Raw genomic sequence first — 18,676 nt, forward strand, 5'->3', positions numbered from 1 at the left:
AGGCTGGAAAGGAAGGCGGGGGGACGGAGAGAGAGCAGGACAAGTTGCCCCCACCCCCAGCCCAGTGGGGGACACTCTACTCAGGGTGATAACGGGTCACGAGGACACATGGAGAACAGACTCCGGAGGAAGAATCCTGGGGTGCTGGGGGAGGGGCTTGGCTCTTCCCTTCACCGTCAGACCCAGAGAACGAAGTTAATTGTCCCTTAGGTGTCGCAGCGTAGACTCTTTGTGAAGGTTAAAAAAAGAAGTTCTTTCGCTGTGACTAAAGACATCATAATGAATGTGGCAAGACTAGAATTCTGAGTTCCAGAAGCTGAGGCTGAGCGAAGCCATCGCCGCCGCCCCTGGAAACGCGCTCTGAGCTCCAGCCTCCGCGCCTCCGCTGTGCGGTCGCGGTAATGATGGCCCGCGCTGCGCAGAGGCGCGCTGGCTGGCGGGCGGGCGGGCGCGCTCGGGCACAGAGCGTGCTGGGGTTTAAAAAAAAAAAAAGTCATAGAATAAAAAGAAACTGTTTAAGCTTCAAAGCTAAAAAGAAGCAGTTGGCTCCAGCCGTCGAAATGTTTTATAAAGGAACAGCAACGAGAAAAAAAAATGAAAAAATGAAAAACGGTCCCAGAACGCTGAGAGAGGGCCAAATATATTAATACACGGGAACACGGCGAACCCTCCGCAGCCGCGAATAGGGTCTTCGCTCCCACGTCCAATCGGCAAGTGCGGCGCTGCTCTCGCTCGCTCAGCGCTTCCTGTTGGAAATCCGGGCCGAAGAACACTTCTTCCAAGTAAAAGAGTGAATAGAAGTTATCAGGTGAAGAAGCTGCGTCCGTCAGAGGGTCATGAGTTTCTGGATTCTGCATAGCACAGGGAGGAGGTCTCGGGCCCTAGGACCAGGAGAGAAGGTGAAGGGTGTGCACAAGCCAAAGAGAAAGCAGACCACTAGAAATAAACACGAATCGACTTTTTTCTCCCCCGTAATCTGCTGAGTATGGGACACGCGCCGCTGGAGAACCTCGCTGAGGGTAAGGGGTGGGGTAAGAGGCGGACGCCCAGCGAGATTTAACAGGTAAACAAGGAGCGGGTTTTTAGCTCGAGTGCAGGATAATCATGCACGGGAGAATTCCAGTTTCACCGGACTTCCTGGGCTGCTATTTGCCGGCTCTGGCGACACGACCCGTGGAAGGGGCTGGTGGTCGTGTTGATCCAGGGCGGATGCCGCACACCCGGCGGGCTGGTGAGTCCGGCTCCAGGCACAGGTGGGTGAAGCATGTCCCTGCGTGTGGGTCAGGAAGGTGTCTCCGGGGAGGTCCGGGAGCTGGCGTCTGGGGGTCTCTACGTGATCTGGGTCCTCTGTCACCCTCAGCCACCTGGAACCACAGCAGGCCCTGGTGTCACTCACAAGTGTCTCTAGAAGCAGAAACCTCCCCTTGTGCAGATACAACCGTGGGGAAGCCAGACCTGTGCTCCCTCCCCAACTATTTGCGGCTGAGATGCGATCCCCACAGCCGACCTCCAGCCACCTGGAGCTCCGGAGGGAGAGGGCGTCCCCACGAGTCCCAAGAGAAGGGGAGACCAGGATACGTGGACCCCATCTTCCTTGGGGGGGGGCACTGCTCCTAGAAAGCGTGCCCTCTGTGCCCAGGGTTTATGGTGAGACGGGGCTTTGGGGTTTGGTTCAAATCCTCTCTCTTCCACCTGCTGTTTGGGCTCGTTTTCTCGTCTGCAAAATGCTCACAAAGGAATCCTTCCTTCCCGGCATGAGAAAGTAGGGACAGGCCCAGCCAGGGCTGGTGGCCGCTCAGGGTGGGCCCCGCGGAGCATCCCGCCTGTGTAGCTGTGGGTCCTCTGTCACTGCTCCAGAAAGACGGGCTCTGCCTTCCAGGCCAGTGTACCAGCCGGCCATGGCCTCGTCTTCAAAACGGACATTGTCCAGAAGCCAAACTCGGCTCCACTCAAAGCCCCATTTCCAGCCGCCCCCCCACCCTCAGCACTGTCCCAGGCAGAGGCCCCAGACCCAGGACAGCCAGCACGCTGCTCCTCAGGGGGCGCTGTCCCGTATTCGTGAGCACCAGTTCGTGGCACCGCGAGGAGCCCCTTACACTGGTTCTTCTCGGCCTCCTAGGATCCCCACGAGCTCACTTTGCAGGTGGGGACACTGGCCGCCGACAGGCTGAGCACCTCCCCAAGCTCCCTGAGCAGACTGGACACTCAGCAGGGCCGGGACTCGAGCCCACAGCTCCCTGGACCCAGGGTGCCCCGAGCAGAGATATCTGAGGCAAACATGCAGAACCAGCGAACTCTTATTCATCCTTCAACGCCCAACTCACTGACCACCTGGGCACGTTTCTGCCTCACCTGGGGCTTGTGCTGAATCACCTTCATGGCACCACAATTGTCTGTGCTGGGCTGCGCCATCATGTTCGCACCCACGTCCCTGCCCCTCCTCCGCTGGACTGCCGGGGGCAGGGTGCTGGCTCTTCCCCATCTGTGCTGGCCGCACGTTGCAGTGAGGAGCTCGGAGCTGCCCTGGCCTCCTTAGTGTTCTTCACACGCCCCGGGCTGGCCCCGCTTCAGGACCCTTTGCTCTGCGCTTCCCTCCTCCACGGAAACCCCTTTGCTCGGGTCCCTCCTCCTCCAGCTCTGCGCTCAAATGTTCCTCCCTCAGGGAGGCCTTTCCTACAACCGTCCGTTCCACGCCCCTTCACCCCACCGGCCCACCAGCCAGCCTCCTTCCCGGGGTAACTTCCTTTGAGGCGCAGGGCTCTCCCTGGCCCGATCGGTGTCTGCCGCTCGAGTCCCTGTCTCTCTCTTGCCTGCAGACGCGTCAGCCCCAGGAGGACAGCGAGCCTGTCCGTGCGCCCCCTCCCGGAGCCCCAGGCACGGAGGAGGCACTCAGCAAACATTTGTAGAATGAACGAACCCTCGGCGTCTGGCTTATAGAGACATGCAGTAAACGAGTTTATTCTTAATTAATCATCTTAACAGAATCATCTCCGGAGCTTCCCGAGGGACAAGCAGGCGCTGCCTTCCCACGTGACGGATCTCCCTGTCTTCCGAGCCGTCCGCCGCTCGAGGTTCATCTGGGTCGCCTTCCCTCTGGCTGCAGGGATGGCCGCCTCCGGGGAAAGGCCGGGGAGGAAAGCTCGGGCCACCCTGCACACCTGTCCACCCCGGGGCACCCCGGCCCAGCCCCCGACCGGCCCAGCCCTGGGCCTGGCGTGCTACACTACACACTCACTGATTAACCCACTCAGTTCCAGCCCCCGCCCGCCCGCCCCCTCACTATTTTGGCTAAGTGGGCATCTGGGACCACCCCAGTCCTGGGCCTCTGCCCAGCTCTTCCGACAGCCAAGAAGAACATCATGCATGAGCATCACGCACATGAGGTGGGGAGAACGTCGTTACAAGAGGAAATGCATCCCCCAACACCCCATAAAGGCACACATCTGTGGGTGGGGAGGAGGTCAGAGAGAGAGGGAGGAGGGAGGGAGGAGGGAGGGAGCCCCGCCAGGGAGGACCCCTGACACCCAAGTGGAAGATAAAAACGTCCATGGGTGATTAAAGTGCGGGAGCCGGGACCTGGGGGAGATGCCACCCGTGAATTTCGTCTGGGGATCGTTACAAAGAGAGGACTCCGGCAGAAATGCCCGCGTAGGTTCTCCCCAGAAGCCGGCGCGGAGACAGTCCCAGCAGCACTGAGGGGCGGCCAGAAGTTCGGCCGCAAGGCCGGCAGCAGCGGGATGGAACAGGCCTCGGGAAACGAACACCGGAGGCTACGCACAGCGACGTGGATGAACCGCTCACAAGCCACATTGGGCCCGGGGAGCCGGGGACGGAGGTCACAAAGTGGCGAAACTAAGGTATGCGGAGAGACCTCGACTGCGATGCAGGCGGTGGTCACGGGGCTGCGCTCGGTGGCAGAAGGCATTCAGCAAGTACAGAGTGTGGCACACTTGTCGCTGTGTATACTTGCGTAACGGGTCTAAATTTTAAAAGAGGCGGGGTGTTAGGGCTTGACGTTTCCCCAACGTTTTCCACAGAGAAGGCGGTGGGGCTGCCGCAGCGGGAGCCAGGCAGGTGGGCAGGGAGGTGGGGAAGCGCGCAGAGGCAGGCAGTGCGCGCGCGTGCGCGGTTGCCGTGAGAGCCCAGCGGCCCCACCCTCGCCAGGTGCGGCGCCGCCTCCGCGTCCCGCGTTGCTTGGCAACAGGTCTCCCGGGCGACGCAAGACGCTGAGCCTGGGTAGTGGCAGCGTGCGGGGAAACCGAGACCCCAGGAGCCATGGAGAAGAAACCGATGAGCACCGCGGAGGCCGAGCGCATGAACCTCGTGGCCCAGGACCAGATATGGTAACCCCGGGGATCTGGTGACCCGGTGGCCTGGGCCATTCCCACCGGAAGTGTGCACAACAGCGACCCCGGTTTCCACCCAGGCCTGGAGGTGGTTGGCGTGGAAAGGGGGCCAGGATAGGGACGCGACCTCAGGGCTTTCTTTCTCTGTCTTCTCCTCGGGTCTTCTCGTGGGCCCACCACAGAGGCCTGACAGATTTCCCATCGGGCTCTGCAACCGTCCGCAAAGCTTTGCTTGAGAGCCACTGGTGGGTTCTTATTTTTAAGATTTACCGAATTTCCTAAAAAAAAAAAAAACCTCAACAAAAATTTTAGCATTCGTCCATTTTGCGTGAGACGTACCTGTACACTTTACATTCTGTCTTGCGTTTCCTGGCTTTTGAAGGAATAAGATATTTTAATTTAAAGATGAGATCCATTTTTCTATAAGATCTGTGGTCAGCAGCCGGGGGTCCTGGTGGGTTTTTACTTGGCGTCCTCTCCCGCTGCCGGACATCATCCCGTCTCTCTGAGGTTTTAACCGACAGGGACAGTCACTCATTTAGATGGCACCGAGTAAATTTTAGTAACAGCAAGCCACATTGTTTGCTTCTGAAACTCCAGTTGTCTGTTACTTGTACCATGTTCTAACCTATAATCGCCATTTAATAGTTTTCTTTAAACTGGCTTTGTTTCACTTAATAACTTTATTTTCATGGGAAACATTATATCCCTCTTGAAAATGGGAAGCCAGCGGGATTTGGCATATAAAACACACAAGCACTGATTGTCGTTACATCTTTATCTTCACACAAGCAGCCCCAGGAGGAGACACCACCAGAGCAGGTCCATTCCCATTGCCCAGAAGGCCCTTTCCTCCCTCCTCCCCCAGACAAACTCCTACGCATCCCTCAAGACCCACGGCAGGCGGCCCTTCCTATGTGAACTGGGCCAGCGAAGCCCTTAGACTGCTCTGTCCGGTGTCCCCTTGCAGTGGGACTGTCCCACCCTGGGACGGGCTGTAACTGTAAAATACCAGGTTGTGAAGACGTCCCACCACAAAAAGAAGTGATGTTAACATCACACTCTCCTGTCTACTTTCGCTGTTCTGTGGCTACTGGGAAATTTAAAGTGACGTGGACGGCTCCCCTCCTGGGTGCACGTCACATCCCCGTTGGAAGCAGACCCTGCTGTGGAGACCAGTCAGTGCCCCGGGCCAGGAGCTCGGCCAGGACCTCTCAGAGATGCTGAGGCAGCCGGGGGGGTGGGGGGTGGTGGGTAGGGGGGATATTGATTCCAAAATAGGGGGAAAAACTTGAAAATCAAAATGAATAAATGAATTAAAATCTGACACACCCACTTTGGCATCAACTCAATTCAGATTATTAATGGGAGCAAAAGTGGGGGGGCAAGCAAGGCAGTTGGAGTGTGATATTTAAGGAGGCCTCAAGCTCAAAGTCATGTAAATGCTGGCTCTGCCCTTGCAGGAATCTGAGAGTAGGTGCTTCCTTAAATTCCGCACCCCAGGTGCCCCACTCTGCTGCCCCCACCCCATCCCTGCCCTGAAAATGAAGGTACCTACTACGTACTCCATCATGATGGATTTGACACATGCCCATCACTGGGGGGGGGGGGGTCACAGGGCCTCCTCATAGGTCCCTGGACAGCCCCCCCCCCTCTGTGCACCAGCCAGATGCTCTCCGGTTCTCTGAGCCTCCTCCCGGCAGTGCCAGGCTCCCAGCCACAGGGCCTCCCTCCCACCGGCCCCTCGCTCCCTCTGGGCACAGGACCGTTGTCGGGGACTGTGCAGGGACTGCCGAACGCACAAGTCCCCAGGGGGCCTTCGGGGGTTCCCTACTTGAACCTTCTCGAATGTTTCCGGAACCTTCTTTTTCAGGAGATGCCGCCTGAAGGCTGAGACCGAGGCACGGCAAAACTGGGCCCAGAACTGGGGATTCCTAACTACCCCTCTCCAGGAGGTAAATACAGATTTTATGAGTCCAGGGGTTGCAGAATCGATCCTTTCCGAGTGTGTACAATTTGCTAGAAGAAAACTGGAGAGCGTGCAGCAGGCAAGGCTGGACGCCTTGAAGCCTGAAGCTTCCTCCCTTTCCTGAGTTTACTGAGCACTTACTATGTGCTGGGAACGCCCTGGGGGCTTCATCTGGAGCGGTGTATTTAACCCACACAACTGTGCAGTCAGGCACCCTCTTATGCCTGTTTTACAAATTAGGAGGCTGAGCTTCCAGAATCACCAGGCCATGCAGCCAACGGAGAGAAGCCCGGAGAGGAAAGCCGGTCTGTCTGATTCCAGGGCCACCCGGCCTCACACGTGCCGCCTGTACGATAGGGCGCCGGCCCTCGCCTGCCGTACCGAGGGACTGAGGTCCTGGGGGACAGCGAGGCATAGTCAAACTATGAGGGGTTATTGGGAAAATAACCTGGCATATTCTAAACACGATGGGAAACAGAAGAGGGGTCAGGCTTCATCATTAATAGGAACTGCTGGGGCTCTAGCCAAGAAAGCACAGCCCCCCCCCACCCCGCCCAGAGGCAGCCCCCGAGAGCCAGAGGTTGGCCACCACGCAGAAAGGCCAGCTGCGTGGACCCGCTGTTCAAGCCCAGAGATCCAGGTGTTTAAATACAATCCGAGTCTGGAATGGCGGCTCAGGTCCACCGAATACTTGTATGGGCTTGGGTGGCCTCCAGCCTGCACCCGCTCCAGCTCCCTCCGGGGCAGACACGGGGGAGCCACGTTTCTCGGGAGGGCTGCAAGTTAAAGCCGCCGGAGTCAAAGCGGTCCTGACTCGAGGCAGCGTCGACCCCACGTGTAACTCGCCCCGCCCCGCTCAGCTAGTTTTAAAATTATGCCACTCTTAATGGGTTTTTTTCATACTTAGAGAATTATACCATTTGCAATTTTATGCATACAAGGAGTCCTTATTATTGTAATATACATAAAAGAGTCTATATTAATATTCTTTATGTGTGATTAAATTGGATTTTGGAAGAATTCAGAATTGCTCTGAAACATGAAGGGGGGAGGGAAGCTCTCCTGCGGTGTGTGAGAGGCAGGACCTGGGACCCAGGACCTGGCTGGCGTTTTCACGTTTCCGTCCATCCTGTGAGGCCTTCTCCTGTTCTACTCAGGAGCATAAACCGCAGCAGGGGCAGCCGGCGGGCACCGCGGCTCATTGGCCACGAGCCCCCCGCTGCCCGTCCTAACTGGCATGGGAGCGGGGTTCGTCACTGCGCAACGGGGCATTCTAGGGGCCCACGGAGAGGACACCTCCCCCCTCTCAGTCTGGGCTCCCCCGTCTCTGGGGGCGTTGTGTTTCAGCTGATCGAGTGCGAAGACAAGCCCCCCACCCCAAAGCCCAGGATCGAGCTTCCCCAGAGCTTCCGCATCCGGCCGGTGACCCCGGTGGAGAAGTACATCAAGGTCGGCAAAGTCAGTTTTCATTCCTTGTTTTCCCTAAGTGAGAAACGGGCCCCCCTGGGGAGGGCGTTCGCCACAGGTGTGCCCCAGGTGCGCCCCAGGTAAGGTCTCAGCAGCACCGGGCAGGTGGGGAGGCCGGTTTCCACGCCCCGCCCACACCCACGCATCAGGTGACTGTCTCGACACTTTCCAGAGCCCCTGTGTCCTGCTCTGCAGGAGCAGAGGGGGCCCGATGACATGAGAGGCTCCACCCATCTGTCAGCAAACTCGGGGAGTGGGCAGGAAAGGAGGGCGGGACGAGACCCGGGCTCTGGAGTCAGAGGCTCAGCCACTGACCTCCTGTGGTCTTGGGCAAGTGACGTGGCCTTTGTGGGTCTCTGTTTCCCCCTCGTACGAGGGGGACCGACGAAAGCACCTGCTTCAGGGATCGGCGCCAGGCCCAGCGGGAGGATGCCCCTGGGGGACGTGGAACGGTGCCCGGCCCTTCCAGAGAGTGCCCGTGGCTGTCAGCTGCTCGCAGGTGCCAGGTGCTTGGCTGGGCAGGACTCCAGCCCACACGTGTGGGTCAGGGGCACCCGCATGAAACACGAGGATCCACACACTTGCTCCACACCGGGCTAGTAGATGCCGTGGAGGGAATAGGCAGCTGGTGCTGGAGGACACAGAGGATGGGGGGCGGTCAGGAAAGGCCCCCTGTGGAGCTGAGGACCGAAGAATGACAAGGAGCCAGCCCAGGGAAAAGCATTCCTGGCAGAGGGAACAGCATGTGCGGAAGCCCTGAGGCAGAACATAGGTTAATATGTTTCTGAGGCAGCGAGAGATGGGGATGTGGCTGGAGCTTGGTGAGCTGGGGTGGGTAGGCATGGGAAGGGGTGTGGGTGGAGGAGTGGGCAGGGCCAGACCCCACCAGACCTCAGAGGCCCGGGGGCTGGTTGGGGTTCGAGCCCCCTTGCAGTGGGAAGTAGGGCAGTGGCAAGCTTGGTGAGTGACGGGACAGTCCCAGAGGGAGAAGACTCGGATGGCCCTCCCGCCTGAGACCAGTCAGCTGTGGAGACGGGTCCGCAGCTAGAAATGGCTGAGCCCTGTAGGGCCCTGGACCTTGGCTCCCCCGTCCGCCCTCTGCTCAGCCGTGGAGAGGGCAGTTCTGTGTCCCGCCGGATGAGGAGGCAGGCAGGGTGAGAACGCAGGATGAAGGCTGCCAGCGGTGGGGGGCGGTAACCCCCCCTCTGTGGGAAATGGCGATACTGCCCCCCACCGAGGGTGACCCGACCCGCTCTCCCAGAATGCCCTGGGTGGGGGTGCTGCTTTCACTGTCTGCCAGTCTGGTGGGCGACGGGTGGCCTCCCCACGTGGTCTCGATCGCGGTTCTCTGACAGGTCGGACAGAGACCCGAAAGCTAGTCCGCGGGTCCCCGCGGGCCCGGCTGGGACAATCCCGCCCGTAGCCCCGGGGGACTCGGTCCCCTCTGGCGTGTGTCGATGACCCTCCCCACACGTGGCCTCTAGGGACATCAATTTTAATACTTCACCGAGAACATACGTGAAGGCCCTTCCTCCGCCAGCGGCAGCCGGCCCCCCCCCCCCCCCGGGACCGCCCCTCCCGCCGCGGGGGCGCCAGGACACCCGCAGCCGGGCGCGAACTCGCCGCCCCGAGTGTAGGAAACCTCCTCGTCTCCGCGCTCGCGTGGGCACAGACCTCCCCGCTCGGAGCAGGACAGACGACCCCTCCCCACGGAGGGGGGAACTGCCTAAACACTTACCCTCGTTTTCCAGCAATGTCAAGGCTGTCCAAGGAACCGACAAATGGAATTGTGGTGTTGTTTTGGGGTTGTTTTTTTTTTTAATTTCAAAGAGAATCCCGTTTTCCTTTTGGATTTTAATTGAGTTCAATGGCTTTTCGTTCCTGTGGTCTCCACAGTTTGGGGGCGGGGAGTGTGTGTAAGTGGGTGCACGCTTGTTCACACGCATGTGTGTGTGTGCACATATCACAGAGTCTTCTCGTCCCAGCCAGAAGGGCTAGAACGACCAGGACACCACCCGACAATGCTGTCAGATATTTTATGAAGGTCCGGGTTTGATATCTCGGCACCTCACTCCTCCCCCCCGCCCCTTTTTGCTCCTGGACCAAATACAACTAACTTTGCTGGAGGTCATGGGTCAACCACCACAAGCAAACGTTTGGGGAGCACTCCTTTGGGGGACAACATGAGCCCCGGGGTCCCGCAACCTGTCACGGGCACCTTCCATAGGGACCCTGGCTTCGCTCTCCGTCCTCCCCACACCAGCCTCCCGTGCGGATCCTGAGGGGGCTCCTCTGTGGCCCACGGGGACTAATGCCCCCCCCCACCTGCCACACCTCCACTCCAGGTCCTTCCGTCGCCCCCGGTGCCGAAGACCACCCAGGGCTTCATCGGCTGGCGGTCCGGGGTGCCGGGCCTCAACAAGTGCCTGCAGCAGTACGAGGAGCTCAGGAGCTGCAAGGGCGCCTACGCCAGGGAGCTGGGCTGGCCGGAGCAAGGCATCTACTGAGTCCCCGGGGCCGCGCGGGGCAGACGCCCGTGCCCCCGAAAGAAAGCGCTCCCCGGGGGCCCCTCTGAGGACACAGTTCCCCCCCCCCACATTTGCTCATGGAGTGTCACAAAGAACACAGAGCAGCCCTAGGACCTTTTCCATGCATCGATACCTCCCTTCCGGAACATTCTTGTAACATTCATTCTTGTCTGATGTAATAAATAAGGCAAAACTGATTCTCCGAATTGCCGGGAGTGGGGAGTGGGGCGGGATACCGCAGGGATTCCTAGGTATGGCCATTTAAAAATGTGTGATTGAGTTTTAAAGGTGCTGGTCCAGGTCCCGTGACGCTGCGCGCGGCCCCACCTCTCCCCGCCGCTGTGTTCAACGAGACTGTGGCCCGCGAGCTTCTGTGCCCAGGTGCCCGGCGCCCGCCCTTCAGGAGCAGAGAAGCGCTTCGGGGACCTCCTGACCCCCCTTCCCCAGGATACTCGCAATGTCAGCAGCTTTAAAGGCGGGAGTAGCCCGAGACTGGCCAATGAGAGGAGACTTCCAGGACGAGATGGGTTCCCCATGGGCTCTGCAGGGACCCTCCCCCCTTACCCGCCCAGGCCACCCCATCGCACGCAACCCAGCAGCTGAGTGGCCAGCCAGGCCGTTTTCCTTCTCCTCGTGACATTTGACCTTGACCCCTTGGTCTCTGCCTGGCCCTGGGGCTTCGCTCCAGGTCCCACACGTGGGGGCAGGTGGGGAGTGGGGCACCCAGCCGGTCAAAGAGCGACGGAAGGAAAAGCCAGCATGCCCGCTGCCCCCTCCAGCCAGCCCCGGAGGGCGGGAGCGTGCAGGGTGTGTGGCAGCCTGGGAGCTGGCTCGGGTCTGTTTCTGAGCAGCAGAGGGTGGAGCCTTCCTCACACCCCAAGTGGGCAGGGTCGGGGGATCCCCCACCCTCCCAGGTAGGTGCCCCTGGGCTCAGTCTGACCTCTGTAATCTAGCCACACTCGGGGGCTCACACCAGAGCCGCAGTGTCCAGGCGAGGGCCTCAGTGGAGACTCTCAGTGGACGGCATTACCCTGGATGGTCTCCGACTCGACATTCAAACGGTGGAAGCCAGCCTCCGTGTGGGCGTTGAAATGGGCTCTCGGGCGTCACCACACCCTGCGAGATGCCACCGCATTGCCAAGGTCGAGATGAGGCCAGCGACCCTGCGTCCGCAGTCGCACCGCGGCCGTGAACCTCCAGGCACAAAACGTCCTTCCGCTGGGCACGTGGGTGGGTTCTGTCGTGGGCACACCTCAGCCCGAGACAAGTTAGAAACTTCTAGGCTGGGTTCCAAGAAAGTGGCGTGATGGAATAGAACTATCGGAAAACACGAGCCTTGCACGCTCACGCACACCCGAGGGTAACTGACCCAGGGGCCAGGGGACTTCAAGTGGCCGTGGGAGCCAGAGACCAGATGCGCCTGGGAATTCCGAATTTTGTAGGTTTTGAAAAGCATGTCTACTGTATATTGCATAACCCTCTGGCAAGGTCTGGGGCAGCCAGCCCCACAAAACTAAGCCCATTAATGCATCTGTGGCAAAGCTGTGACCCTTCACCCTAAATGGAACCGGGACTCTAAGGAGCCACTCACCCAGTCTGGTTCAGGTTTTGCCACCAAATGCGTGAATGTGCAGTCCCCTCCCCTTGAGTGTGGGCGGGACCTGGCGACTGCCAAGAACAGAAGGTGGCGAAAGTTAGAGGAGGTTACAAAAGACCCGCTTCTACCTGGCAGCTTTCTGCACCCCCTTCTCACCTTCCCCCCTCCCCCTCCTCCTCCCCTCCCCCTCCGCTCCTCCCACTCCCACTCTCTCTGGTGAAGCCAGCTGGTGCGTCAGGAGACACTCCATGGAGATGCCCACGTGACCAGGCACGAAGGGAAACCACCTCCAACGGCTCACAAGGACCCGGGCGAGGCCTTCATCCAACCGCCCGCCAGGCTCCGAATCCTGCCAGCAGGCTCGTGTCAGAGCCGGGGGCTGACTCTTCCCAGTGAGGCCTCGTGGGGGGTGGGGGCCCCAGCCTGTGGGAGACCCTGGCCTGGGGGACCCAGCTCTGTGCCTGGATTCCTGACCCACGGGGGCTGTGAGGTCACAGCACCTTTGGGCCACTAGGTTTGGGAGGAATTTGTCACTCTGAGACAGATAACGAGCCCAGGTTATTTCTTAACTGAGCCTCCTCATCGCCCTGAGGAGTTCCAGGCTTCTGGAATATTCCCCAGAGCCACACAGGCTTCTTTGTAAGGAGCAGAGCCCCATTCTGGGGAAACACCCTGAAACACCGTTGGGAAGGTCCGTCTTCACATTGCAGAGGCTGGACCAGAACTCCAGGGAGTCACCCAAAAGCAAACGGCTTTTCAAAGGCAAAGGCAACAGCGTTTATTTGAGATCAGGAAGAACAGATGTTCGGACACACTGGCTCAGGCAGAAAGAAGCCCAGACGGTTCTGATGAGGGGACAGAGGGGATGGAGGAGGGGACAATCCCATTGGTAGCAGGAGGCACCGCTACTGGTGCCCGCGAGATAACACAGTACCTAACTCTAAACACTGCCTTCCATCGCCAGCCCGAGAGTGGTAGTGTCTGCTCTCTGATTAGCTTTGCAAACACTCCTTCCGGACAGTGTTGCTTCTGGCCCAGTCCAAGGGCTCCGAGCTGGCTGAAGGTGGCAGGGGTTCGAGGCCCGAGACCTGCGAGGCAGTCCCCTGGGACAGCCACCCCTGCTCCAGGTTAGCGTGGCTCCAGTTTTTTGTTTGTCTGAGGTAGGCAAACACTGGTCATGTTGAGTTTGGGGGACAAAGCAGTCCCCCAAAGGCTGGAGTACCTTCCCTTGAGTCAGCAGAGAGGTGAGGAGGCATCGGGACAGGGCGGGCCAGGCGAACCTGGGTTCAAATCCAGGCACTCCCCTTTCAGGCTGCGGGGCCTTGGGCAGGTGGCTGGACCTCTCCGACCCGTGCCTGCTTCTTCAGCATGAAATGGGGACACAGACTCGGTCCCAGGCGTGTGCATGGGCAAATGGGCATTCGGATGAACGGGGTTTCCCCGTCCCGTGCAGCAGGGAACAGGCTCCTCACACACAGGGTGCAGATGAAATGAGTCCCCGTGATAACGTGCCCGACAGGCTGCCCGCCTGGCCAAAGGACCCGGCCACGGGTGGCGGGCGCTACTTTTATTGCCGTTCTTGTTGTTGTCAGTGACAACCCCTCCCACCTCCAGAGAGTCAGGCTGTCCTCGGGCTTTTCCGTGAGAGGCACGACATGTCTTCGGTGCCCACCGTGGCTAAGTGAGAGGCGCTGTTACTCGAGAGAGAGCCGGCTGCTCCTTCAACCCCCCCTCTGTGCCCTGTGTGAAAAGGAAACTTCAAGATCTTTCTGGAGGCATTGGCTAAACCTTAAAAAACAGAGCCCAGGTAGTGCTGAGGGTCCCACACACTGGGTGGGGATGCGTTCTGAGCAGGCGACCCGACTGGGCTCTGGTTCAGAAGATGACCTTGTCCCTGATAGCCAGCGTGCTGCGTGGACGATGGTGATTCTGTGAGAGGACGGGCAAGTGGTGACTGTGGGTGAGCGGCAGCCCTGGCGCCCCAGGCACCCAGAGAGAGTAGGGGGTCCCCCAGAGAAATCAGACCCATGTGTAAGTGACCGTTGTCAGAGTGTGTGGGTATGACTGATTTACTGTGCAGGAAACTCCCTTTTAACTGGATAATAAATCTTACTTCTTGATGTCTATGACAGCCCTCCCTCCCACCCACCGGAGACCCACGGAATGCTGCTCTGGGGGCCCTGGGCCAGGAGAAGCCCCCCGGAGTGCACCTGGGCTAGCATCCTAGCACCCACTCCCCCCTCCCCGGGATTCCACACCCTCCTCCCAGAGCCCGTGACTCAGAGGAGGAGCAGTCACCCTTCGGTGATGTGCTCTGTCACAGCACCAGTGACTGACCCTGAGCTTGGAAGATTAGCTGGGTTATCGGGGGGCGGGGGCAATGTAATCATGTGCGCCCTGAAACGTGGAGGGCGTCCTCCAGCTGCAGGCAGAAGGATTTGAAACGTGAAAAAAGTGATCCCATGTCATGGATGCTTTGAAGACGGAGGAGGCCGGGTCATGGCCAGGCAGCAGCCTCTGGAAGTTCAAAGCGACTCCAGGGAACAGGGAGCCCAGTCTCCAAGTCAGAGGGGACGGTGTTCCGCCAAAAGCTGGAATTAGCCCAAGACGATTCTCCCCCAGAGGCTCCGGAAGAGCCCTCAGGCCAGCCGACACCGTGACTTTGGCCTTGTGAGACCCTGAGCAGAGGGCAGCACCGCCCGTCTGCATTTCCGGCCCACAGAGCTACGGGGTGGCAAGCGGGGCGCTGCTTCAAACCCCCCGGAATCCAGCGCTAAAACGCTAGCCACGGGGGGGGGGGGGGGGGGGGGGGGGGGGCGCCGCCAACGGAAGGCAGAGTGCTCGGTGGCCACGCCCTTTCTCAGGCCATGTCCAGTTTACAACTCATAAAATAAACTGGTGTTCGCAACTGCTTTCCTGACTTCCCCATTGGGATGTCTAAAAGGCACGTCAACGTGACATTCAACGACGAAATTCTCGATTCCAGCACTCACCTCCCCCACTGGCCCGAGAAACCTCTGCCCCTCCCCAGCGGTCCGGTGTGAGTCACCCCCCAGCAGTTAGGGGTCCTGGCGTCCTCCCTCTGCACCCGCCCTCCCCACCACCCCAAACAATCCTGTGTCACAACTGGTCACATCTCATTGCCCAAAGCAAGTCACTCAACCATGCCGAACTTCCAGGCGGCAAGAAATCTGCATTAGCAGCAGCAAAGTCTGCCTCAGGGACCTGCCACGTGTCCCCTTGCTACAGTTTTATTTCTGAGAGTAAGGAACGTTTGAAATACATCAGCACACCTCCGTCTGTTGCATCAGGGCTGGCCACATCCGGCCCGCCCCCTCTGTGTGTCAGTACAGTTTTAATGGCACGCAGTCGCGCTCATTCATGTGCACAGTGACCCGGCTGCTTTCCTGCTGCATGCACAGCGGAGTGCGGCCCTTGTGACAGAGCCTGGGCGTCCTACGAGGCTGAAAATATTTACTATCCGGCCTTTACGGAAACGCCCAGCCTCGGACCCCTCCATGCGCCAGGACGATGATCTCGTAAAAAGGACAGTTTAACGCTGAGAAAGCAGAGAAGATAGTCCCCCAGCGGCGAGGCCCCTCCTTAAATCAGGCCTTGATGCAGACGTGATGTCTTCATTCTCGTCCTTCCTCTGCAGAGGGGAAACCTCATCCGAGACCTGCTGCGGGGGACCCAGGGGACCCCTGGACGGCCGGGACCTTCAGGAGCTACCGGCTCAGACGCAGAAGAGGGAAGAGGGTCGGTCTGGAGGCGCCTGGGCGGAAGGCGGAGTCTGCCCCACCTGGGGGCGGAGCCAGGCCGCCGGAGCCGGCGCTGCGGTGGGCGGGGCCCAGTGCCGCCGGGCCTTCTGATTGGCCAAAAGAAGCCACTCCTCCAGACCTCGCGCTGTCCGTCATTCCGCAGTTTTGAAATCCTCGGCGCAGGGTAGACTTCGGGGCAGAGGTTGCGGACCAGGGCGCGGAAGAGCTGTCGGAGAAGGCAGAACTCGTTCACGTCGTCGGCAATGTTTTCCTGTGGCAAATGACTCGGCGCAAACATGACTAGAAGCTGTGAAAAGGAATGGAGCACTGATCGCTACAACGCCGATGCGCTTCCGAACCACGATGCTGAGCTGCTGAGCGACACACGCCGGGCACAGAAGGTCACCTGTTGCGAGGTCCCAGGTGTATGCCATGCCCGGGACAGATCAACCCGTGGGGCCAGAAGTGCGCAGACTGGTGGTTCCCAGGGGCTGCAGGGAGGAGGGGTGGGGAGCGACCGCGAGCGGGTTCGGCTTTGCTTTTGGGGTGATGAGAATGTTCTGGAACTAGAGTACAGGCGAGCGTCGGATAACGCTGGGAATGAACTTCAATGCCGCTGAAGTGGACACTTGAGAAAGGTCGTTTGTATGGAATGTGAATTTCACCCCCGTTTGAAAAAAAGACCGGAAGTTTTTAAGTCGTCGTTTCTGGGTTCTATACGTGAAATTATTCTTTCACGTCTTCTTTAAACTTCTGATATATATATATATATGTATGTATTAAACTAGGCAGTACCCACTACAGGGGTCCTATTAAACACAACAGAAAGCCACATCGGTCCTTGAGTGGCCCGTTTGCCACGGCGGATCACCGTCATCTGTAGTCATTGCTTCTGCCGCCATCTCCACCACCTGGACCTACTTAGCAGAATCTTTCGCAGCCCCGGGAGCTCTGCTGGGGTGGGATCAGATATAAAAATAAATGCACAGAACGCGGGGCCAGAGAAGCCAGACAGAAAAGAGGACGCGCTGTGTGATTCATTCCGTTTACATAAGGTGCAAACACAGACGAAACCCATCCGCGCTGGGGGGAGCGGGGCTGGGGGGATCTTTGTGGGGGCGGGGCGACGGGGGCACAGGAGGGCCCCGGCCGGGTGGCTGGTCTCACTCCATCTTCACCAGGGTGCCGGCGACCAGGGGATGTGCAGGGTGTGAAGTCGCCTCGAGCCGGATACCTCGGATGTGTGCGCTTCCCTGTGTCACGCTCTATTTCTCTTTCAGAAAAGTTTAAAGATAAATAATAAATGCCAGAACCCGGGAGGACATATAATTTCCTGCCAAACCTTCGGGCCGCAGTCCCAGGCCTTGGCTTCGGGCTGCAGGCCACCGGATGGGGGAGTGTGCGGGCCCAAGCCTGCAGCCCCCAGGACGTGCAGACTCCGTTTACGTAAACCGAACACCCGGGAGGTGACTCGCAGATGCCTGTCACCGTGTCTTCCTTGTGCAAACAGACATGGCCCTTCCCGGCTCAGGAGCCCGCTGAGGCCAGGATCCCCAGCAGGTGTGGGTGGCCTCTGTCACTCCAGCCTCGTCCAGCACGGGCTGTTGGCAGCCCAGACCGAGGACCCCTCCGTCTTAGGATCAGGGAAACGGACATGGAATTGCAGAAGGCGAACACTTGTCTGGCTTGGGGGAAAGGAACCCAAATGTGCTGGTTTATTGAGCCCTTGGAGAGGCCGCACCCCCACCTCCCCTCCACGGGCTCACAGACTCCTAGAAGGAAGCCCGGGAAAGGCCCCAGACCTTGCCCAGAGATGCCTGCCAGGCCTGCCCTGCCCCCCAAGCCAGGACCCTCGGGCCCAGCCTCCCCAGCCCGCATGCACAAGTCCTGTTCTCCGTTTGTCAGTGTCTGCGGCAAACAGCAGGCTGGGGATGACACAAGCAATGATCCTTGTCCCTTGTCCTTAATGCAGAAGAGGTCAAGGCCCCGTGCTGGGTACAGTGCCCACGTGAGGCCCCCCACTTCCAGCACCCATCCCAGAGTGGGAGGAAGCAGGGAGAGGGAGAGACATGGAAGGGCCGGGAGACAGACAGACAGACAGACAGGAAAAGGAGGGAGGGAAAGAAGGCGGCAGGGAAGGAGGGCGTGTGGAGGGATCTGGGTTGTCTTCTTTCTTCTTTGCTTTCTGTGCACTCCCGGGAAAGGACCAGCGCCCCAGACAGGGCTGCCGAGGTGCCCTGGGACCGCCACCCCTGCCTTTGTACACACAGCAGGCACACGCAGAGTGTCCCCGTTCCTCCAAAACCAGCCCCCCCTCACCAAGACGGGACCACAGACATAGCTGACACTCATGGTCCAATTTAGCAGTTGTCCCAGACAGTCTTGGTCGTTTAGTCACTTGCTCTGTCCCCCTGTCACCAGCTGGTGCTGGCCTGGGTTCAAGTCCTGCCTCTACCACCTACTGGTGGGACATGGGCACCCCCATGTGCGGCAGGAGGGGTCCGTGGCCCCTGGCCCGAGGTGGCAGTGACAGCCCACAGTAGTCCCCCTGTCGGCTCGGGAGCCTGCCCAGCGCTGCCACTGAGGATGTGCGTACCTGCCCTGAGTGGCACAGGCCTGTCCCTGACCCCATGCCTCGGGGACCTAACGCAGGGCCCCCCAAAAGCAGAGCCCTCCACGAGCCCTTGGGAGCAGCTCCGCCAATAGCAGAAGGGGCCTCCCAGCGAGAGCAGCTGGCCTCCTGTACTTTGACTGGGGGACCCCATGCCTGGGAGACCTTCGCTCCCTCAGGCAGGTGGGGCCCCCCTCCCTCTGCATTGGGCGGAGAGCCCTGCCTCTCGGCCCCTCCCCCCCCTCCCCCGGTGGCGGCTGCAGCTGGGACTGTCTGGAGAAGGAGGGGTGCAGGAGCTGCCCTGGGATTTCAGTTGCAAGCACGGAGTAACTGGTGGGCGGAGAAGAGCTGGCTGGGAGGGGGGACGTCTCCTTCCCCAGGGTCTCAGGCTTCACTC

The 18,676-nt window shown here is 59.5% G+C and overlaps 1 protein-coding gene across 1 annotated transcript; it reads left to right on the forward strand.

Annotated features, from left to right (window-relative positions):
• The first annotated feature begins 4,192 nt into the window (after window positions 1-4,192).
• C9H20orf85 (chromosome 9 C20orf85 homolog) lies at window positions 4,193-10,507 on the forward strand. The gene is made up of 4 exons (XM_028523702.2): window positions 4,193-4,343; window positions 6,220-6,301; window positions 7,663-7,764; window positions 10,128-10,507. The coding sequence occupies exons 1-4, from the start codon at window positions 4,276-4,278 to the stop codon at window positions 10,287-10,289; spliced, it is 414 nt and encodes a 137-aa protein (XP_028379503.1). The 5' UTR covers window positions 4,193-4,275; the 3' UTR covers window positions 10,290-10,507.
• Window positions 10,508-18,676: the final 8,169 nt, after the last annotated feature.

This window comes from Phyllostomus discolor, chromosome 9, assembly GCF_004126475.2.
Source record: "Phyllostomus discolor isolate MPI-MPIP mPhyDis1 chromosome 9, mPhyDis1.pri.v3, whole genome shotgun sequence".
NCBI classification, from domain to species: domain Eukaryota; kingdom Metazoa; phylum Chordata; class Mammalia; order Chiroptera; family Phyllostomidae; genus Phyllostomus; species Phyllostomus discolor.